Raw genomic sequence first — 24,157 nt, 5'->3', positions numbered from 1 at the left:
CATATCTTTCTTCCTTTAGTAAATCATCTATTTTGTTTGGTTGCAGAGATTTTTATTGTTGTAACATCTGTATTTTCCTGTTCCATTTTCAATAAAACTAGTAAATTCCAAGTTGGATTATTCCAGTCACAGCAGATATTACATATTAAGTTAACTTGCTGAGTTCCAAGCCTACAAACAATGTCTTTCTGGAATAGGGTTGTCAATCCTCCAGGATTGCCCTGGAGTCTCCAGAAATTAAAGATTAATCTTGAATTAAAGATTATGTCATGTGATGAAATCAGCCAAAATTGGCAACCCTATTCTTGAATAAGATTTAAACATGTTTGTGAACATAATTTGTGGTTCGTTACAGGGAGTACTATAATGTTCAGGATAAATGCAAAAGAAAAAATTCTGAACTACATATATCACCCGCTGCTTATTATCTATTAAAACAGAGTATTTTTAAACAGACCTAATTTTATTTTAAATATAAAGGGAAATATTATTAATTTTAAGAGAATTTTGCTTGGTAGCTATGGTACTAGCAAAAGGAAACTACTGCTTCTTACAAAGTTGATTCCACAGTTTACTTCAGTGAATTACAGATAAGACAATTTATGCAGAGAACTCTCTTTCATCTTTGAAGAGGGTTGGCAGAATGGAAAGTTAACCCCATTTTAATGTTACCTAAATGTACTGACAGGAAATTCTAATGTTTCCAAACATCTGGAAATCAGCTTCATGGGATGGTGCTCTTCTTTTATTTAAGAATGTTTTTTCATATATTGTCTTTTACAGCTTTATGTGGCTTCTAAAGAGCATTTTGACAGAAGTAGTCTGTCCACTTTACAGCAAAATGCTGCATTTAATTAAAAAAATTCTCTTTTATAGAAGGTAAAGAAAAGTTTTTGTGAACTTCAGCTCCCCTGGGAAACTTTCTAAAAAAAGGGTGGTTTTCCTCCTCAAAGTGCACTGACATGTAATGCTTTGTAAAACACTGCTTTTTGTTGTTGCATTTTTATTCTCTAAAATGGTTTTTAATTTCTAATTAAACAAGGGAACTAAGGAATTAGTTCCTCTCAAGGGATTATGTCATATGTGATGACATAACCATGACATGATATCATGAGTAAAATATAACAAATCTCATAAGTTTGAAAGACTTTGGCAGGTACATTGTAAGATTATTTCAAAAGCAGATAACATAAAAATGGTAGGTTTCAGAGTAACAGCCGTGTTAGTCTGTATTCGCAAAAAGAAAAGGAGTACTTGTGGCACCTTAGAGACTAACCAATTTATTTGAGCATGAGCTTTAAGTCATGCTCTGCAAGATACATGAACATATTACAGGAAAAGCTTCAGAGTGTCAGTGCACAAGTGCATTTTTTTCCTGATTTATATATTACATAGTTGAGAATCCTGCCTTCAGTAACCATATTCAAGAGATTAGCTAGGCATTGGGGATCATTGTGGGGTCCAGGCTGTGGAGCATAGCTACTTAATAGCCCATTTGCTCCACTTTGCCAAGACCAGTAGGACTGGCGAATCTCCATGCTCACTATCTCCCATACATATTAAACCCTGCTGTGCATTTATATGCCTGGAGCCCCTGGGGAGCTGGATTCATTGCATGTAAAGGGTGTGACGTGCACTCGGGTGCATGGTCACAAAATTTGCCCTCCTCTTTTTCCTCAGCAGATCACCACTTGTTGTGCTACAATAGGGCCCTCCATACTGGCAGAGAGGGTTAGGATTTGCCCATTAGAGTTATTATATTATCATAATGTGTTTCTGAAACTTCGTAGCACTGACTGACATAGAATTATTTCCTGGGAAGACCATAATGGTAACTATTCTCAAGGGAAGCCTGTATCTTAATAGGCTGAAGTTAAGTATTGCCACAGGAACTTAAATTATATTACACTTTAATGATTAAACATATCTGAAGAAATGAGGGAGAAAAACTATCTGGACATGAAAAATTATTGTATACTTATTATAGATACTGCACTCTTAACAAAAAGATAAATTTAAAAATATCAAATTGTTTAAAAAAACCCACACACACAAAAACTGGTTTTAGGATACCACAACAGACAAAACCAGAAGGTTTCACAAAAAAGTTTGTCCTGCTTTTTTATAGCTAATAGCTTATGTTTTCCTCTTGTCCTCTAACAGTAATATACTATACTCTTTGACATTGTGTAGTTTGTAAATTAATACTTTATTCTTACTGTAGCGGGGTGGTTACTCACTCTGACCCTGATAGAGTTGAGGCCACCGCTGGGAGAGGGCTGGGGCTGTGGGGAAAAACCCAGGCTGATTAAGGGAGCAGCCGCAGCTGTGGCCAGTTCAGTCAGGCCCAGCTGGCCCCTATAAGAGGCTGTAAGCCAGGAGCCCAGCTAGTATGCCTCTGCAGGGAGAAGGGCCTGGCTGCAAGGTGCCGAGCAGGACACCTAGATTAGAGCAGGGCTGGGGAAAGGCCAGAGGAACTGGGAGCTCCGGCCTGGAAAGCCTCAGGCTGAATAGGTGCAGGGTTGCAGAGGTGCAGCCCATAGGTAGGCGGAGTCCAAAACCCCCTTGCCTGTGATGAGTGGTGTGTACACTGCAGTCTGCCCCCGATACAAGGGGCTAAGTAGGGACTGGCAGTAGCCCAGACTGAGGGGAGGTGGGGTTAGAGGGAGGGGGTCCCTCTGGGTGGGGAGACCCAGAACCTAAGAGTGTGGGGGTACTGCTGGGGGAGGCAGCACCCCAGGGAAAGGGGCACTGGGTCCTGGGAGGGACATGGGGGCCAGAGGTAAGGCGGCTCACCGGCCTGCAGAGGGTGCTCCGGTGGCTGGACAAGCTAATTCCTGATGACTACCAGCAGGAGGCACTGCTGGGTGAGTCCAAACACTTACTTATATACCACTTTTTCTTCTGTCAAACTCAAAACCTTTTACTTTAGTAAGTACATATCACCATTGTAATTGTTACTCTTGGGAAACAGAGCTGCAGAAGTTAAACAACTTGCCCAAGGTCAAAATCAGTGACTTGTGTACTCAAATGTAGTAGATTATTATTTATTGTAAAAATTATCATAAGGAAAGTCATAACATTTGTATGCAGTGTTATAGCTGTGATGTTTCCAAGACATTACAGAGAGAGAGAGAGAAGGAGGTTGAGGGAATGTCTTTTATTAGATCAGCTTCTGTTTGTGAGAAGACAAGCTTTTCAGCTCCACAAAGCTCTTCTTCGGGTCTCTGTGTAAGCTCAAAAGCTTCTCTCTCACACTAAGAGAAGTTGGTCCAATAAAAGATATAACTTCCATCACCTTGTCTTCATAATAATATTTAGCATTTACATAGCACTTCTGTCCACAGATTTTAAAGCACATTACAAAAATCGGAAGGCATTTTTATCCTATTTTACTGATGAATAAACTGAGGTATAACTGAGGTTATGGGCCTGCTTTGCAGAAGTGATAAGTATTCACAGCTTCCATTAACTTTAGCTCAGATTGCAAGTGTTCCACACCTCTGAAAATGAAGCCCTTACTGACTTGTTTATGACTGTATAGTTGAGTAATGACATCTGGAAATACCCAATTCAGCGCATGCTGCAACGCATTCTCAGATATAAGAGAGCAGAGCCCCTTATTCTACTTCCTGGATTTCTTTCAAGATCATCCAATATTTGGATTGGGCATAGAATGTAGTTTGTCACTGGAACTTCCACAGATGGTATGGCTGAAGAATAAGCCCATATTGTACGTAACTCGTGTCAGTTACAAACTAATATAATGTCTTACATAACGTAAGAACGGCCATACTCTGTCAGACCAAAGTTTTATCTAGTTCAGTATCCTGTCTTCAGATAGTGGCCAATGCCAGGTGCTCCAGAAGGGATGAACTGAACAGGTAATCATAAAGTAATCCATCCCCTGTTTCTCATTCCCAGCTTCTGGCAAACAGAGGCTAGGGACACCATCCTTGCTCATCCTGGCTAATAGCCATTGATGGACCTCAATGAATTTATCTAGTTCTTTTTTGAATCCTGTTATAGTCTTGGGCTTCTCAATATCCTCTGGCAATGAGTTCCACAGGTTGACAGTGCATTGTGTGAAGAAATATTTCCGTTTGCTTTAAACCTCGACTGTCAATTTCATTTGGTGACCCACCTAGCTTTTGTGTTATGAGGAGAAGTAAATAACACTTCCTTATTTACTTTCTCCATACCAGTGATGGATTTTATAGATCTCTATCATATCCCACCTTAGTTGTCTCTTTTTTCCAAGCTGAAAAGTCCCAATCTTAATAATCTCTCATCATATGGAAGCTGATCCATACCCCTAATCAGTTTTGTTTTTGTCTTAAAATTAAACCACTTTGTGTACACTGTAGTCTAGTAAATTAGATAGCATTAATTTTTTCTGCTATTTTAGGGATCACTTAGAATTGTCTTAAATTATTAAATATTACACGTAAGAAAATTAATTTCAAGCAATAGAAACAATATCCCTAATTGTGCTTGCAACCATTTTACGAAAACTACAGTAACAACTAAGAGGAAAATAACTACATAAAACTAACAGTTATTGCTCAGTGGAAAGGACACCAAGGACACTTGCAAGTAAGAGAATTGGATCAATATTAACACGATTTTCATTTCATGCTTCCCCAACTCCAGTAAGCTGACAATATACTCTGATTATGTGAACTGCCTGCAAGTAACACAGAAAAGGTTATTAGAGCAAGAGGTGGAAATGAAATGCACTTTTTATATTGACAGGTCTGCTAATAGAGTGTACTGATTTTCAAAGCCATGCAATGCATTTTCATAATTTGGTTTTGACAGCAAAAAAGGAATTTCATTTATTCCTAATTCAAAATATTCCTATGTAAGCAAAGATTTCTTAAGAAAGACCACCAAAGAGGGTATTCATAAATAGCAAAATACAATTAAAAAGTTAAGAGAAAATGTGACTGAATTTAAATGTGGTACTACATAAGTATGAGAGGTAAATATACTAATCCTCTTAATGTGAGTACTGAAAAATGCATTCCATGCTTTTGAAAGAGAATTTGATAAAATGGGTTTTCTAAGATTAAAGATAAATGGCAGATGTGCAATCCTTCAAAAACTAAGTTTGGATTTTGCCTTGATGGGCTTTAGTTTAAATATTCCAAACTCAAAAACAAGCACACCAGCACATGTGCTACAGAAAAAATGTGCATTCTGTATCTTTATCTGCCTTCAGAACATAGGGACTCCAGGTCAAAGTCACCAGAGTTGTACCCATTTATGCCAGCAGTTAATGTGACTTGCTGTTAACAAAGTTTATAAATGAAAAGGAAAAGTTGCTCAACTTGGGAGATATAAAATTTAATATAAATAACTTCAACCCCCCATTTTAGAAATATCAAAACTTAGTACAGACAAATAACTTCATGATAGTACTGGTCATAGGGTTGCCAGGTGTCCGGTTTTCGACCGGAAAGTCGGGTCAGAAAGGGTACCTGGCAGTGTCCAGTCAGCACTGCTGACCCGATACTGAAAGTCGGGTTACCTGCAGTAACCAACCTCCACCACTGGAGGGGCAGTAAGCACAGTAGCTACTGCTGGAGCCTGGAAGAGCGCACAGGAATGGCTCTGGTGGAGAGAGGTAGTGGCAACACCCTCACCCTGCCCCACTCACCCCTCCATCCCCAGTGTGCATGCCTCTTCCTCCCCCATCCTGCCCCACTCACCCCTCCATCCCCTGAGCATGGTTCTCCTTGTCCCATCCTCCCCATCACCCCCCACCCCTGAAGTGTGGCTCTCCCTCCCCTGCACTGCACCATTCACCCCACCCCTGGAGCCCTGCTCAGCGGGCAGGGGGAGGGGGATAGAGAGGGCACCATATGACACTGTGGGGGGGGGATGTAAGAGGAATGGGGGGAAGGGCCTCGGGGGAAGAGACAGAATAGGGGGCAGGGGAGGTTCTGCAGCTCAGTGTCCAATTTTCACAAATTAGAAAGTTGGCTATCCTAGCTGTGCAGTGCCATGTGAGAAACATGTTTTGGTTTCAGTCCTGGAATCTCCCACTTTTCCAGTACTACCGATCCCCAAAGTTCAAGAATTGAGTGCCCCACCCCCCCAAAATGAGACTGCCCCAAAATAATGATGATAAAGATTCAACTATTTTTCCACTGTCTTCTACAGTTTTTTCGCATCCCCAGTGCATGTGTGACAATTACTGCCAGCTCTAACAAATGTTTAGTATGGCAATTTTCACCTTTACTACAGGAGATGTGTCTGAGATCCCATCAAGATCAGGGCCCCATTGTGCAGCACAGAGAAAGGGACAGTCCCTGACCCAAAGAATTTATAATGCACCGCAAAAAATGGTGGTGACTTTATGATGTGAGAGCAGGAACTGGAACTCACCAAACATCTCACATAGATACTAGTAAATATCCATGAGATGGGAACAACTTTTAAGCTCTACTGTGGGTAGGATTCAAATTGGTGATCTACAGGTGAAAGGTGCTCTAGCTCATCAGCAATGCCTAGTGGCATCCAATAATTGCAAATGTTGCACCTTCAAGAATGAGGTTTGCTCTCTGGAAAGATAAGTTTATCCAAGTGAGTTCTGACCTTCTGGGAACTTACACAAGCAGGGTCTCTGCTCTTTGGACATACACAAAATCTCTTAGTCAGCTACACTTATTCTTAAAGGGACAGCTTCCATTAAACAAATGCAAATAATAAAATTAGAATAGTAAAGCAAACAGCTCAATATGCAGATTCACTTTTAAATATGTTTTGCAATATAAAATCATTCCAACAATAATTCTATGGTCCTTGCACTAACTTTTATACATAGATGCAAATTTTATTTTCACTCTCACATAGGTCATCATTAAGGTTTGACTCCACAACCTTCTGAATCCACAGTACAGTTCATTTTCACTTCAACTACAGCAGTAGCTTCTGGGAGAAAGCCTGTTCTTAGCCTCTGCATGGGCCAGCACATACAGGGATGCACACACAGAGCCAGTGCTGTTGTGAGACAACAGAAGAATGCTGAGCATCAGGATTCATGGTTTCTATTCCTGGCTCTGAAAGCAGTTTTCTAGAAGTTAAAGAGAGCATGGACAAATATAAAATGTCCCTGTCTGGGACTGAACCCAGGACCTCTGTAAAGGCATGAGCTTCTAAAGAACGAGGGCTGAAATCATACCTCACCGCACTCAAGCAGTGTTTTGCTATTGACTTCATTGGGACCAGGATTTTAATCCAGATCTCTTAGCACAGAAACAGCAGCAGAGTCATAAACCTCTCTATGTGGTCTAGTTGCTAATGGGTCACACTGTGTTAGCATGAATTATAAAATCACCTAATTTGATATGTTCTTTGAAATGATGTGTGGCAAGTGTACAAGATTTGGCTCAGTTGTATTATAGCCCTGGGTTCTATTCCCAGCTCTGCCTGAAGTGACCTTTTGCACAGTCTTGGTTTCACAGTCACCTGTGAAATTGGTGAATGGTAGCTACCTTACAAGGTTTGAATCCTGGGCTCATAACAAAGATTAACCACAAAAATCTTAACCGCACAGAAGTCTTAGTAGCAGTCAGAATTGGGATTAGGGGTTTGATTTACGATATCTTCTCCTAAACTATAGAACATTGTTTGAGTTTCTCTCTGATTCTCTAGTTTTGCTTTCCAGGAATGCAAGAAAGATTCAAACTTCTCATGTTATTGTGAAACATCCTTAAAAATCTCATTATTCACATTATATTCACAGGAGTTGGCAAGACCACTTTCCAGGCTGGCTGGAAGTGAGATGCTGTTGAGACAGCATGCTCAGCTGTTTGAAGAGAGGGATTGAGTGCTTTCTTGGGTGGCAAAAGGAAAACCAATGAAAAACTCTTCAAGAGTTGAACACAGTTCTCTAGCTAGAAAAGAATGACTATTATAAAGTCCAGGGCCCTATATAAATAATGGGTAAGAGGATCCCTAGGTATATAAGGATAGAGCAGAACTGCTGTAGAAAAAGCCAAATCTTAATATAATGTGCATCATATTAAAATAAATATATTATGTGTTTTGAAATATGCATGAGATGTTGGCTGATAGATCTCTGTAATAAAGTCTCTTTCCAAACACGTTGGCTAGTGGTGTGTTTCAGAATGTTTCCTTAGAAATAGGCATTCCTTTTAGTAAGTACAGAACATTGATAACCCCTGGGTGCTTCTGAATACCATAAGCTTATAATCTCAGCTGAAGAAAAGCACTTTGCTGAAACACATAAGCATCTGATTTGTCCCACAACACTGCTGGCTTTTTGTGAACCAAACGTAATACCATAATACAAGTGGTACATGAAGTAAGGTACAGATCTTGAAACTCACTCACTTGTGTAGGTATGCAGTGCCCAATGAGCATATATGTGAGCATGTGTTCCAAACAGCAAGATGGTATTTCCTATGTACTTTTATGTTCAAATCCTACTACTTTTAGTATCCCATAAATATAATTTGAACTGGTATGGGTTTTGAAGTAACAGAGTGGAAACGTTTAGGGTGGGAGGGAGGGGCAGAACAACAACAAAACAAACAAAAGTCACTTCTTTCTTTGTTGAAAATAAATATATTAGCCCTGATTCACAGTTCCTCCATTTCTTCATTCTGTGCAGAGTTGTTCTGTTAGTTTTTTGTCAGCTGAGAAATCTCATTATCCAGGAGATATTTCCCAGGGACTGTTACAGTCCACTAAAGTGTGTGTGTTGTGTTTTTTTGTTTTTTTTTATGCTACTGGAGCAATGTAAATGGGAAATTAGGACTTGTAACCTGAAACCACTGAGTAGACATCCATACTGTGCCTCTTAGAAGCAAAATGCAAAACTCACAGCCCAAGAGGAGTGGGGAACTAAGGTATTTTTAAGCCATTATTATATGCCCTCCTGATTCTAAGTAGCTGTGAGAGCTGCAGTCCCACCAATGACATACTCCTCCTTCCCCTGCCTATCCTCTCTAAACCAGGGTTTGTGATGATGTCCTCTGAGGACAGCCTGCTGTGGTCTTCCTCTGTTCCTGTGCCAAGGGAATTCTTTCTCACTCGGGTCCCTTTTTATACTCTGGCCCCTTTAACTGGCATAAAAGGGCTAAATTTTTCTGTAATGCTGTATGCATCAAGAGCATGGTATAGGGAGCAGGGAATGGAGCTAGTAACCTTACATTTTTTGTCTATACCAGCAGGCTAGAAATACATTCATGAGACCCCACGAGCTCCCTCTGATACTAACTGTATTTGATGGGCTTTGTTCTCTGTTATTAAAATCAAAACCTTTGGGGATGATTTAGGCCCAAATAGTGCTTGCTTAATCTTCCTCCACTCAATCCAGCTAATTCAGCCCCTGTGTCCTGTTAACACACCCATTCATATAAAGCACTTCTCTACAGGAAAACCCCTCTAGGTGCAGAGTTTTCATCCTCCATCTGAAGCAACAGCAAAGGTAAAACCACAAACAGGCAAGAAAACAAACAAAACCCACCTAAAGAGCAACTGAAACATTGCAGCCAACTCGTTACTAGAGTGAAAGACTCCTGCAACCAAGTGGAGGAGGAGATGAAGAAATGGGGGTGGGGAAAGGAATTTTAAAAATTGTTAAAACTGAGTAGGGGTGCTCCTATTCTACCATCAAACTGAGTTTTTAAGCAGAAAGATGGGAGGTGTGAAGGGCAGATGGAAATCAGACTCTGAAGTGCTACTCAGAGCCAGCTGTGAGAAGTGTGCAGGATGTCAAACTCCCACTTCCAGAACACTCTCCTAAAGCATCTCTATGGAGTGCTTTGTGCACAGAACCTTCTCCCCAGGCTTAATGACTTCTATATTTGCTATTCAGCAATACAACTGAATGCAAAGAACAAGAGTACACCCCATACAATTTTAAACACGTTTTAAATCACAATGCCTTATTCTTTTCCTTGGCACACAAGCGATCCATGTTGAAAAGAATGGAAGGTGTCATGGGTGTGTTTGTGCATACACAGTGGATGTGGAAGGAAAAGGATAAAGCAGCAGCTAGAAGAACGATGAGGCTGTTCATTGTTATTGGTAGTTTTGGTCCTTTAAGAAGTTTCACATATTTATATTTGCTTTTGGGTATTTTTTTGTTCCTTTTGCACATTTTGGAGTTGACTTGATTCAGCTGAAGGAAGTCAGAAGCAGAGGTGGCCATATCATATGCTGGCAAAAAGAATGAACATTCTACAAAGTGACATCTATTATAGAAGCCATGGGATAGGTTAAGGCAGAAGGTATCAAAAGGTATAAATTTCAGAAGATATCAGAGGAAAGGCATTTGAAACATAAAATCAAGATATTTCAAAAGTGATTTGCAGTTTTGACATAAATTTTGGATATCTGACAAGACCTGAACTTTGGATAACAGATTCTGATACACAAAGCTTGGAAAATCATTAATGAAATTTGCAGATTTGCTGGACATTTAGTAATGGGCAGATATAACTTCCTGATTCAAGGGATGCAGTATATTATACTGCTGATGGGGCATTGACCATCTGCACCAGCATCCTCTGTCCTTGCACTGCAAACCTAATCCTTGCCCACTAAGGAGGGAGAAGCCTGAAGAGTGAGCCTGTCCCACACTTACCCTGTATCAGTGGATCTTGTCCCACAGGTCTGGGCTTCCCACTCCTGGTCTATGGGGTCACAGCACTATTCAGGATTCACCCCAAGGTCAATAGAATCATAGAATATCAGGGTTGGAAGGGACCTCAAGAGGTCATTTAGTCCAACCCCCTGCTCAAAGCAGGACCAATCCCCAACTAAATCATCCCAGCCAGGGCTTTCTCAAGCCTGACCCTAAAAACCTCAAAGGAAGGAGATTCCACCACCGCCCTAGGTAACGCATTCCAGTGCTTCACCACCCTCCTAGTGAAAAAGTTTTTCCAAATATCCAACCTAAACCTCCCCCACTGCAACTTGAGACCATTACTCCTTGTTCTGTCATCTGCTATCACTGAGAACAGTCTAGATCCATCCTCTTTGGAACCCCCTTTCAGGTAGTTGAAAGAAGCTATCAAATCCCCCCTCATTCTTCTCTTCCTCAGACTAAACAATCCCAGTTCCCTCAGCCTCTCCTCATAACTCCTGTGTTCCAGTCCCCTAATCATTTTTGTTGCCCTCCGCTGGACACTTTCCAGTTTTCCCACATCCTTCTTGTAGCGTGGGGTTCAAAACTGGACACAGTATTCCACATGAGGCCTCACCATAGAGGTGTCTAATAGAGGGGAAGGATCACATCCCTCAATCTGCTGGCAATGCCCCTACTTATACAGCCCAAAATGCTGTTAGCCTTCTTGGCAATAAGGGCACACTATTGACTCATATCCCGCTTCTTGGCCACTGTAACCCCTAGGTCCTTTTCTGCAGAACTGCTGCCAAGCCATTCGGTCCCTAGGCTGTAGCAGTGCATGGGATTCTTCCATCCTAAGTGCAGGTCTCTGCACTTGTCTTTGTTGAACCACATCAGATTTCTTTTGGCCCAATCCTCTAATTTGTCTAGGTCCCTCTGTATCCTATCCCTACCCTCCAGCGTATCTACCACTCCTCCCAGTTTAGTGTCATCTGCAAATTTGCTGAGGGTGCAGTTCACGCCATCCTCCAGATCATTTATGAAGATATTGATCAAAACCGGCCTGAGGACCCACCTTTGGGGTACTCTGCTTGACACCGGCTGCCAGCTAGACATGGAGCCATTGATCATTACCCATTGAGCCCAATGATCTTGCTGGCAAGAATACTGTGGGAGACCGTATCAAAAGCTTTGCTAACGTCAAGGAATAACACGTCCACTGCTTTCCCCTCATCCACAGAGCCAGTTATCTTGTCATAAAAGGCAATTAGATTGGTCAGGCATGACTTGCCCTTGGTGAATCCATGCTGACTGTTCCTGATCACTTTCCTCTCCTCTAAGTGCTTCAGTATTGATTCCTTGAGGACCGGCTCCGTGATTTTTCCAGGGATTGAGGGAAATACATCTAAAGTGGGGAGCTGACCCCAGCCAAATGGGACATTAGTCACTACTGCGGGGTGAGTATGGGGCAGGGTCACTCCCCAACCTGTCCCCAAGTCTCCCCTCCACACTTGACCAAGAGAAGCATATGTTTGTCTGTTTTTACAGCCCTGGTTTCATGATTTCTGTGCAAACAACTGAACCCATGATCTTACGCTAAAGTTATCTCTGGCAGTTACTGAGAACTAACCATAAAGTAACTATGAAAATTCTTGTGCTTCGAGTGGCTAATAATTTCTCAGGTAAACACAGGAAGTAGATTTTTACACTTTACAGTTATTGTAAAGTAACCTGAGAGTGCTTCTGTAAATCAGGTCTCCTTAGCTAGTCAGAGTACAGGAGCTTCCATAATGAGAAAAAAAATCAGTATCACTTTGAATATTTATTGTATTATATTATGGTAGGTTATCATTCCAAAGGAGATCTTCATCATGGCAGATCGAAGTATTGAGAATATAGTTAAGAGTTTTTTGGGAGCTAGAAATCACTAGGAAGAGGTTTGTGGCAACATCCTGTGTATTTTTTATTTAATTATTGTTTCAACTAAGATCTTGCATTGCAAATCTGCTTAATTACCCCTCTTGAAAAACTTTAGACTATGATTGGATCTAGGTTTCTTAAAAATAATTATATACATGAAGCATCCTCGTATATATGATAATTTTTAATGGAATTCGATTACAATGTAGTGTCTTTCTTAAAACTAAATTGGGAAGAAATGTATTGGAAGATTATTTGGAGAAGCAGTGGATGGCACTGTTGGGCTATAATATAAAGCTGCAGATGCAAATCTCAAATCACAGTATTTCAAACTAATGCACATATTTTATATTGTACTTCAAGACATACAATTTAGGCTTAAGATAGTTGAATTTATGTTGGACATAAATTCTCCATCTAACTGTGCTAACATGTTTAGGGGATGATGGATGATGAATTTTTGGTTGAAAATATGAGAGAATCAGCAAAATTCTTGAGTCCAATATTTTGGCCAGGGTAGCTTTATCTATATTAAATTGGGGAACTGGCTGCAAACAAAAAGACTTGGTTGATAATTGGACTAATGGCAGCAAAAAGTCAGACTGAGAAAATGGAAAGACAATGCTGCTCCAACTGAAGCGGAATGGTTTACATGCCTGTCTCACATGGCTTCCTCTGTAATGATCACATTTAGATTGAAGAACAGAGGGGACTTATTTGATAACATCTGGAAACCTTTAATGCATTAGTACTACTACTATCACATACATATTTTAAAGTACTCTTCATTGTAATATCTAGATTAGTATCTACATAATATCTGCCCATAAAGCAGATGCTACTCCTTAAAACTGCTTGTAAGTGTCATCTTGTCCTTGTATATAGGTTAAAACTAAGCATGCATTGCATTACAGATTTTCTTTGTAGTCATTAGCTTTTTGCTTTTTCCTTTCTTTTATACATGTATAAGTGCAATGTTTCTTAAATAATTAAATCAGGATTGGAAGGCTCTTGGGCCATAGGTATGGGTTGTGTATTTCTAGTGGCCAACATTTTTTGTATTGTGTGTGTTACTATTTTCTTTAGATCAAGCACTAACCTATCTTGAAAAGTGGCTACCTAAAACATTTCTGTTGCTTGTACATTTAGGGGAAAGACAAGTATGAATTATAAGAAAAATCTGATTATCCATCAACAGAATGACATCAGAGATGTTTTAGGAGGACCTTGATTATATGAAAATCTATTGTGTACAATATACCTAAAATTGTTCACGACAAAGCTTTAAAGATATTTGGATGGTGTTCTTTAAAGTATTTTTCTCCTGAAGATTACATTCTTAACCTCAGTCAATTGCTTCTTTTTTTGTTTTGTTTTCAGTCCATGAAAAGTACTAACATAAAAGAAAAGGCTTGATAATAAAAACAAATTAGTATTAAATATAAAAGCTAAATTAAGTTGTGTCAGCCTCGGATTTAATTTTTCTTTAATTCATGTTTATTAAAATATTACATACATTTCAAAGTTTGAAAATTGTTAATGTGCTGTCTTACACTGAAAATTGACTCTAAAATGGTGTTTTGGAGATCTGACTCCACAACAAATCTGCTCAGTTTACAAGTAAAATATTTTTTCTCCAATGCCTGCAAACTTGATCAGGGATCTGACAGTCAAGTTGGGTTGCACAGTATAATTCTGGAAGAAAATGGAGTTTCACAGCTAAAACTGAAGTCATAACTTGGTCTGCCACATCTTTACTACTGGCAATAGATCACTCTCATTGTAAGTAAATGCTTGCTGAATGTAACTGTAACTAGATTTTACCTATCTTGTGAGGATGTTACTGAGACCTTTAGCTAGAGATGATGCTATATCACATACCTTTAAATTTGCTTTTAATAATGTTCAATTTATCTAAGAAATTTGCTTTCTCTAAGACATTTTTTGAATTTAGACTGTCATTGGCTATTCTCAGAGACAAAAGGAAGAAACATCTGTTACCTGAAGAGATACTGAAGGCAGGTAATAAGGTACCAGACCTGGAGCAATAAGTGAAGATGTGAGACTGAAGGATGCTCATTGCTAAAAAGTGCTTTCAAGAGACTGACTGCAATCAGAAAGGGGCTTGAAGAAACTGTAATGATTGCTAGGAGTGACATGAAAGGAAGCCTCAGGTTACAATTTTTCTTGAGTAGCTGAGATTAAAATGTTATAGGGATGGACAATTTACAAAGCAGCTTTCCATAGGCAGCCTAGAAGTTGCTCTGAACAGTGGTAGCATTTTACCAACATTTTTACAATGCTACAGCAGAGCAAAAACAAGAGGTGAAAATCTTGACACTTTTGGGTAAGGGAGGACAATTAAAATAACATTTAGTTTCTCTGACAAGCCAACTTGCAAGAGCATGGAACCTCAAATGTGGAGTGCCCAGGAACTAGGGGTGGGAAAAACAGCTCTCAGATAGTCAAGGATAGACATGGACTCAAAAGTCCAGGCATTTGTTTTAACGGTGGAGCTCCTGAAGAAATGAAAGCAAACTGATTTTCAAGGATTGAACACATACAACCCTCACTGAAACTTTGAGCATTGGTGACAGGTCCCAGAAAAAGCCATGTATAGGTAGCCTCCTTCAGCTAGAACAACTCTTGAAATCGGGTCACTTTTATTTAGATGCTTAAATATGAATTAGAGGCCTTGCTTTTGGCACACAGGTTTGAAGCTGTTGCCATATTGCTCATTTAAAATACAACCACAATTGCACTTCAAAGGTTGGACATATAATTGGCAGGTTTTTCATTCTTGGAATTCATGACCCATCATTGTGACCACTATAATCAACTTAATTGGCCAAGTGTTCCTGAGCACAGACAGTAACAGGGGTTCAACACATTTTATACAAATGTTCAGATACTTGGGCACCAATCTATTCATCTTTACTTTCTCTAGTGCAGGCTGCAAGTATAGTCTTTGCTGGACCTGGTCTATTAATTTTGTAATGCACAACACCACAACTGTTTGTGGAAGTTAAGCTTTTGGGGAAGCAGCCCTCAGAGCTTGAATAAGCTCCCTATTCTGCTCTTTAAATGTCCTTTAGGGCAGTACTCTGTTTCACAGTCCTAGCTGGGTACTGTAGTGGCTCATCTAATCCTGCACTGTTTGCAAGCTATTCAATTAACTGTATCAAAAGAGCAACTTCTTACCACACATATGCTTACCAGGTACATATGCCATCATATCTGCACACTAAATGACAGAACTTAGTGTTTACTGCTTTTCACTCATGTTAGCACTGCAGAGCCCAAAAAAGTATGGGGGAAGGAGATGGATTCTATTCTCTCTTGTGCATTACTTTTTTTTTTTTAGCTAAGACTCAGTTAGTTCTACCTGTGCAACTCCATTAGAGCTTCAATTTAAACAAAAAACCTTTCAAGTGTGAAACCAAAACCTCACTCAGTATTGCCAGCTATTGTTAATTCAAACATGCTGCATTACATGCATTACAACATCTAGTTGGCAGCCGGTGTCAAGTGGAGTGCCCCAGGGGTCGGTCCTGGGGCCAGTTTTGTTCAATATCTTCATAAATGATCTGGAGGATGGTGTGGATTGCACTCTCAGCAAATTTGCGGATGATACTAAACTAGGAGGAGTGGTAGATACGCTGGAGGGCAGGGATAGGATACAGAGGGACCTAGACAAATTGGAGGATTGGGCCAAAAGAAATCTGATGAGGTTCAATAAGTATAAGTGCAGGGTCCTGCACTTAGGACGGAAGAACCCAATGCACAGCTACAGACTAGGGACCGAATGCCTAGGCAGCGGTTCTGCGGAAAAGGACCTAGGGGTGACAGTGGACGAGAAGCTGGATATGAGTCAGCTGTGTGCCCTTGTCGCCAAGAAGGCCAATGGCATTTTGGGATGTATAAGTAGGGGCATAGCGAGCAGATCGAGGGACGTGATCGTTCCCTCTATTTGACATTGGTGAGGCCTCATCTGGAGTACTGTGTCCAGTTTTGGGCCCCACACTACAAGAAGGATGTGGATAATTTGGAGAGAGTCCAGCGAAGGGCAACAAAAATGATTAGGGGTCTGGAACACATGACTTATGAGGAGAGGCTGAGGGAACTGGGATTGTTTAGTCTGCAGAAGAGAAGAATGAGGGGGGGATTTGATAGCTGCTTTCAACTACCTGAGAGGTGGTTCCAGAGAGGATGGTTCTAAACTATTCTCAGTGGTAGAAGAGGACAGGACAAGGAGTAATGGTCTCAAGTTGCAGTGGGGGAGGTTTCAGTTGGATATTAAGAAAAACTTTTTCACTAGGAGGGTGGCGAAACACTGGAATGCGTTACCTAGGGAGGTGGTAGAATCTCCTTCCTTAGAAGTTTTTAAGGTCAGGCTTGACAAAGCCCTGGTTGGGTTGATTTAATTGGGGATTGGTCCTGCTTTGAGCAGGGGGTTGGACTAGATGACCTCCTGAGGTCCCTTCCAACCCTGATATTCTATGATTCTACGATTCTACATGGCTTATTCTAATATGCTAAAATAAACCGGGGTAAGAATGTATGACTGCATTCCCTTGTAATCTTCACAAAAATGAGATGTGCAACTGCATTTTACCATACCTATCATAGTGAGAAAAGAACAAAACAAGCAACTTGGCATAGTGTATAGGATATTGGTACATTTACAAAAGATACTTGTTAAAATCTTTCTAATTTTACACTCAGCTGTGCAAATTACTTTAACAGCCTACAAACACTTTTGCCTTCATGTATAGTATTCACAGATTTCAGAGTAACAGCCGTGTTAGTCTGTATTCGCAAAAAGAAAAGGAGTACTTGTGGCACCTTAGAGACTAACCAATTTATTTGAGCATAAGCTTTCGTGAGCTACAGCTCACTTCATCGGATGCATACTGTGGAAAGTGTAGAATATCTTTTTATACACACAAAGCATGAAAAAATGGGTGTTTACCACTACAAAAGGTTCTCTCTCCCCCCACCCCACTCTCCTGCTGGTAATAGCTTATTTAACGTGATCACTCTCCTTACAATGTATATGATAATCAAGGTGGGCCATTTCCAGCTCAAATCCAGGGTTTAACAAGAACGTCTGGGGGTGGGGGGAGGAAAAAACAAGGGGAAATAGGTTACCTTGCATAATGACTTAGCCACTCCCAGTCTCTATTCAAGCCTAAATTAACTGTATCCAATTTGCAAATGAATTCCAATTCAACAGTCTCTCGCTGGAGTCTGGTTTTGAAGTTTTTTTGTTGTAATATCGCAACTTTCACATCTGTAATCGCGTGACCAGAGAGATTGAAGTGTTCTCCGACTGGTTTATGAATGTTATAATTCTTGACATCTGATTTGTGTCCATTTATTCTTTTACGTAGAGACTGTCCAGTTTGACCAATGTACATGGCAGAGGGGCATTGCTGGCACATGATGGCATATATCACATTGGTGGATGTGCAGGTGAAGAGCCTCTGATAGTGTGGCTGATGTTATTAGGCCTGTGATGGTGTCCCCTGAATAGATATGTGGGCACAGTTGGCAACGGGCTTTGTTGCAAGGATAGGTTCCTGGGTTAGTGGTTCTGTTGTGTGGTATGTGGTTGCTGGTGAGTATTTGCTCCAGGTTGGGGGGGCTGTCTGTAGGCAAGGACTGGCCTGTCTCCCAACATTTGTGAGAGTGTTGGGTCATCCTTCAGGATAGGTTGTAGATCCTTAATAATGCGTTGGAGGGGTTTTAGTTGGGGGCTGAAGGTGACGGCTAGTGGCGTTCTGTTATTTTCTTTGTTAGGCCTGTCCTTTAGTAGGTCACTTCTGGGACCTCTTCTGGCTCTATCAATCTGTTTCTTCACTTCCGCAGGTGGGTATTGTAGTTATAAGAATGCTTGATAGAGATCTTGTAGGTGTTTGTCTGAGGGGTTGGAGCAAATGCGGTTGTATCGCAGAGCTTGGCTGTAGACAATGGATCGTGTGGTGTGGTCAGGGTGAAAGCTGGAGGCAGGTAGGTAGGATGGAAAAGACCTAACAGATCATCACCCTACTGTTGCAGGCACAACTGTGAAACAGAGCACTACTTAAAGGGTAGTTAAAATACATCCATGGGGATTTGTTTTAAACTTTACATTGCTTCAATTTATTGAAGTGTTTTTACCTATTAGTAACTTCAATCTTTTACAATAGTTTGTACCAAACATGGAAACCTCAATATGTATAAACTGGTCGACAATGAGCCTATAGTTAAATACTAGCTGTATTGATAACACTTATAGGAGACTTCTTAGAATGTAATCATAATACACCTAGATAGGTGGGTGAACATTAACAAAACAGATATTTCCTATAGAAAGTAGCCATCTCCATGGTCAGAATAAGCTTTACACCCCCCACCCCCGTTTTAGTTCTTTAAGGAGGAAACAAACATTTTGATATTGCTTCTCTGGAACAGGTGTACAGACCGTAGCCATATTTGCCATTCCCAAGACTTTTCTATTCCTTTATGACTGCAAGCGTCATATTATTACAGTATCCATGCATCCACCATCAACACTGATTTAATTCTAGATTAGTTGTAGAGCAGTCTTTTACTCATCAAGGTCATATCTTGATGGCTACACAAGCTCAAATAAATCAGGTGTTAAGCAGGCACATCTCCAAGGAACACAGAAACTCTCATCTGCAATCCTCAGCATATCTTATTATTTATTGCCAAAGAAATGACTGATTAATTTTGTCATCTTTGCTCTGTGTTTTTTTGCTCGGCTGAAGATGCCTGCTCTCTTTTGCAATGCCTGATCAGACCTATTTAAGTTGATGCCTTTGATCGTAAACACGGAGGAGCTTGCTGACTTAGGCTTCGACTAAACATTCCTCCACTGCCATATTTATGTACAAAACCTTGTCTGATAACTGACAGTCAATGTAGATAACAAAAACTTATAAGACGTTTTCCACTATTATACTCATACCAAAAATAGCATTTCTTGTACTAGTGATCAGTCTAGATTTAAGGTTGCTATTGAAGTAACATTTAAAAAAAAACTTTTTTTTATCAATAGTTCATTTTCCACAAATAAAATATGTGAGGTCAGGGAATAACCTGTTAGTTGGAAACTGCATGTTATGATTCTTGTGTACCGTGACATTATATTGCATTTTTGACATTAACAGCATTTTACTATGAAACTATTCCAACATAAAATTATCAAAACAAAATGAACAAAAAATGCAATGAAAGTAAAATACCATGGAAAAAAATTCTATGCCTCTAGGTCTTTATTAATCACATTCCAACACCAGAGGCTGAAAGTACATCAAACTGCACCAAATCCTTTTCACATGACAACCTCATAAATTATTCAACTCATTAGTATCACCAAGAGGCATAAAAATAACATCAGTGTTAAGGATGTTTTCTCACAGAGAAAGGTCAACTAAAAGTTTCAATATTAAAATCCATATGCACAAGCCTCTGAAAAGTAAGTACATCAAGGTGGAATCTATGGGTTTTAACTTCAATGCATGCTGTTTAAAATTCCTCCAGAATGCTATACCATGCTTTTAATTTATTTATGGGAAAGCTGCATATCAGACACATTTATTATACGACTGCCAACAAGATAACTTCCATCTACTGTCATTTGAAACACAACCAATGAGAGTTTGACTTGCACCACCCTAGCAATACTTCAGCTTTGAAGGTAAATGTGTATAACTATATGGGGTTCCCTTTTGTATGCTGAAATGTAACAGAAGTGGCACATTAAGTTGTGGTGTGGAAGGGGAAATAAGAGGACATCATTTGCATTATAAGGGCATGAAACAAAGTCCACTTAAGTAAATGGCAAAACTTCCATTAACTTAAAAAATGGTGCTGAATCAGGCCTTAAGAGGCCAATGTTAGGGATTATAAACCAGTTTCCTTCTTGCTTTCAGGCTGGTTTGAAATCAGAACATTTACATATTTAAATATTAACAGCCTCCTCAAAATTGAAATTCTGTATTAAAGTAGAATAGAGACTAGGGCTAAAATTAGAATTTGTTTCTGAAAAGGAACACAGTAATTTTTACAGCAGTTCAAACTAAAGATTTGACATCTGCCTTTGACAGTGGCTCTATACTGGATGCCTCAAAGGAAGGTGGGGGAAAATAAACACACCACTGTGTCAAATGTGCAATACCATATGCCATAAGGGAAAATTAGTTCTTGACCCCAGCTATTGATTATCTTATGGCCTGAAGCATTACAATTGACAGCCTTTATATTTTAATAAATAATATACTAGCTAGTATAATTGTACATGCTGATATTCATTTAAATATCTAATCTTTTCTGAAGCTTACTACAAGCTATTTGTCTCAATAATATCCTGAAGTGGTGAGTTCCACGGATTAACTCTACAGCATGAATTATATCTAACACAGTCAAAACTTCCAGTGACTTCACTGAAAGCTCTGGCTACAAATGGACTGCATGATTTAGCTCATATTTGCATAAAATGATTTTCCTTACATCAATTTTCACTATGTGGCTTTTAAACTTATTTAAGAATAATGTTGGCTCAAGTTTGTTTACCCCTAAATACAGTGAAAATTAATACTGGGACTACTTTATTTTCAATTATAAATATAATTTAAAAAGGTAGATAGGAACCTTTCCTGAAAAAAAATGCCTTTGTGGATGTCTACAGAACTGCACAAGACCTAGGTCTGAAAAATGTATCTCCTTCTCGACTCTTGCACCACTAAGGTTCAGCCTGCTGGCCAGAGGTGCAACGCCATGCTCCAGGTGTCCCTAAAACTCTAACTGCCAGAAACGGGGACTGGATGACTGGGGATGGATCATTCGATAATTGCCTTGTTCTGTTCATTCCCTCTAAGCATCTGGCATTGACCACTGTCAGAAGACAAGATACTGGGCTAGAAGAATCACTGGCCACTCTTATGTTCTTATAAACCCCTGAAACTAACTCTCTGGTGTCACAGGTGAGTCTTGTAACCATGTCCCAGTAAAAGACCGTCCCCAAAAGCCTATCATCCCTCCAGGTGTTTGGAGATTAGCTGTGAAGTTCCTTTGTCCAACAGAGCAGTGGTTCTCAACCACGGGTCTGAGGCACGTGGGGGGCTACAAGCATGCTTCAGGGGGTCTGGCAAGCAGGGCCAGCATTAGACTCGCTGGGGCCGAGGGTAGAAATCTGAAGCTCCACCCGGAGTTGAAGCTGAAACCTGAGCAATGTAGCTTCATGGGGGGGCCCCTGTAGCATGGGGCTCCAGTCAACGGCCCTGCTTGCTACCCCCTAACGCCAGCCCTGTCTTTTACAGGCAGATAACCAGTTGTTATGGCACAGGTGGACCATGGAGTTTTTATAGCATGTCAGGTGGGCCTCAGAAAGACAAAGGTTGAGAACCCCGAGATAAAGTGCTGGGCTCATGACTGCCCTAAAGCACTGAGCAAAACTGCTAAGCAGCTTTGTTTAAACAAGGATTTATTGACGTATTTCACGATTTTCAGATAAACATTACTCCTGGTTTAGATTATGTATGCCAAGTTAATGCTTTCAATATTTTTATAGACAAATTATAAACCTCATTGAAAAGAGGTCTTAGTGTTGTGCTATATCATCTCACTGGCCTAAGAGTCATACTCTGCCAAGCAGGAGAGTCAGGTTTGATTCCTTATACCAGTCTGAATCCTAGGGCCAATGGAGTCTGCGAATGCTCAAAAGGCAGTGGAAGAGCTAATAAGGGGTACCAGGGCATAAGGGGGGTGGCCTTTATGTATATGTGCGACACTTTTTCAAGCCAATAGGTATAATTGAAGGTGGCACTGCCAATGGCTCATCACCCCCTGAGCTCTGCCGTTACTCTAAACCTGGTTCTGCTACTGCTGAAAAAAATACTGCTAAGCCTTGGGGAACTAGGAAGAGTGAGTGTTTCACAGCATCCAAGAGAAATTCCTCTGGCCCAACAAGAAATGAGGCTGAAAGAATTCCTGTTCCAGCTTCCTAAAACTACGATGTGAGAAAAAAAATGACAAACCTCAGCACTCTAATATGGACATAGAAGACAACAAAATAGCCCCATTATTAAAAAGGGGGTGAGTTAGTACTGACCATATTCCACAGCAGCTTTGAGGAGGGCATCAGAATGAGTGGATCCGAAAGCATTGCGAACAAATCGCCTTCGCCGGCGCAGATCATCCTCCCAATAATCCAAGCGCCAGAAGTCATGCAGTTGGCTACAAAATAGAGAACACGTCAGTACCTACTAGAACTTGCACTGTATTTACATATAGCATACACATATCATTACAATACTGCTTCTATATTTCAGTGGCATTAAGGAAAATGTTCCAGCAAAAATATATATTACAAAAATGTGCAATATTCTAACATTTTTACTAGTATTTCAGCATTAAAGAGCTCAGCCCTGTCTGTCTCAAAATGCTCTGTCTACTGCTAAAAACATTAATCACAGTGAGCCCATTAACAAATGCAGCATCAAATTACAAGTATTAATGGCACAGCTTGATTTCTTTTACAGTGTTTTTAACAAGGTTAGTAAATCATAGAATGGATCTCAGTGCAAATAGTTTGCAATTTAATGACTATGGTCCCTTAGCAGACTGAACTTAGAAGTATAAAATATTGCCCACTTGAATTTTGTGGAACTATGATTAAACTAATGTGCTGAAATATTCATTGAAATAATTCCCCACTGCCCCCAGCAACCTGAGAAAATTGCAATTTTATTCATTATTAATAACACTGAATTAGAGCTGCAAAAAATTTCACCATGTGGTAATTGTCTTGGCAAATTATTATTCCAACACTAACAGAGTCCTTGGATGATTTTATAGCTTCCAGCTAATACAAGCCATTAACAACCATGACCATCTTCATGTTACGTTGCCTTTTTGCATTCAGAACCAATATTAAAGTTCCACAGATTGAGACAGAAACCATTGTTAATCTATATCCAACTGAAAATGCAAATTCATGTCATTATTTGGTGTTCAATTTAACTTCATTACTAAATATGGGACTGGATGGCTGTTTAGTAAACATCCAAACAAAATTAGTACTAAGATTGTGGTGGAATATTTCATCTACCTGTCCAATATTTTAAGTACATTGTAGGATACTCTACACAAGACTGTGCTTTAAATGTTTGCCTGCCTTCATTATGAGGAGTAGTTGTACTGTCAGCCACTCCTAGAGGCATCATGACCGTGTGCAAAGGTACAACAGACCCCTTCCACAACCTTTTAAAGGGAATTCACTACATGTTTGCCCATTCACTGACCCAGCTGTACTGGGTGGTGCAGTGGATCATATGTTAGCACCAGGAGTGCTACCCTGTAGTTGTTACTAGACTCACATGGCTTTTATGTGCCAAGATTGCAAGGACTACGCTGTGTCTGACCCCTGCTTAGGGGCTCAAAGGCTCATTGAGCAGAAATGAGGAGACAGGTACAATCTAGGTCTCTTTTTCTCTGTTTTGATACAAAATGACCTTTATTTAGATTTATGAAACAGCATCAAATCCACACACACATTTTATCATATTATCTTTGTTAATAACCAATTAAAAGATTTTTTTACTGTGTGGAGAGAAGGAA

The 24,157-nt window shown here is 40.0% G+C and overlaps 1 protein-coding gene across 5 annotated transcripts in view; it reads right to left on the bottom strand.

Moving 5' to 3' along the window:
- The window catches only part of NBEA (neurobeachin), an 843,583-nt gene that overhangs the window by 261,450 nt on the left and 557,976 nt on the right, over positions 1 to 24,157 (bottom strand). For all 5 annotated transcript variants that reach the window (XM_077806446.1, XM_077806437.1, XM_077806454.1 and 2 more), the window contains one exon: positions 22,650 to 22,774. In XM_077806446.1, coding sequence (XP_077662572.1) covers positions 22,650 to 22,774 — 125 coding nt within the window. The remainder of the gene's footprint in view (positions 1 to 22,649; positions 22,775 to 24,157) is intronic.

Source organism: Eretmochelys imbricata, chromosome 1, assembly GCF_965152235.1.
Source record: "Eretmochelys imbricata isolate rEreImb1 chromosome 1, rEreImb1.hap1, whole genome shotgun sequence".
NCBI lineage: Eukaryota > Metazoa > Chordata > Testudines > Cheloniidae > Eretmochelys > Eretmochelys imbricata.
The sequence above is the reverse complement of the archived record's forward strand: the minus strand, read 5'-3'. Positions and strand labels throughout refer to the sequence as shown.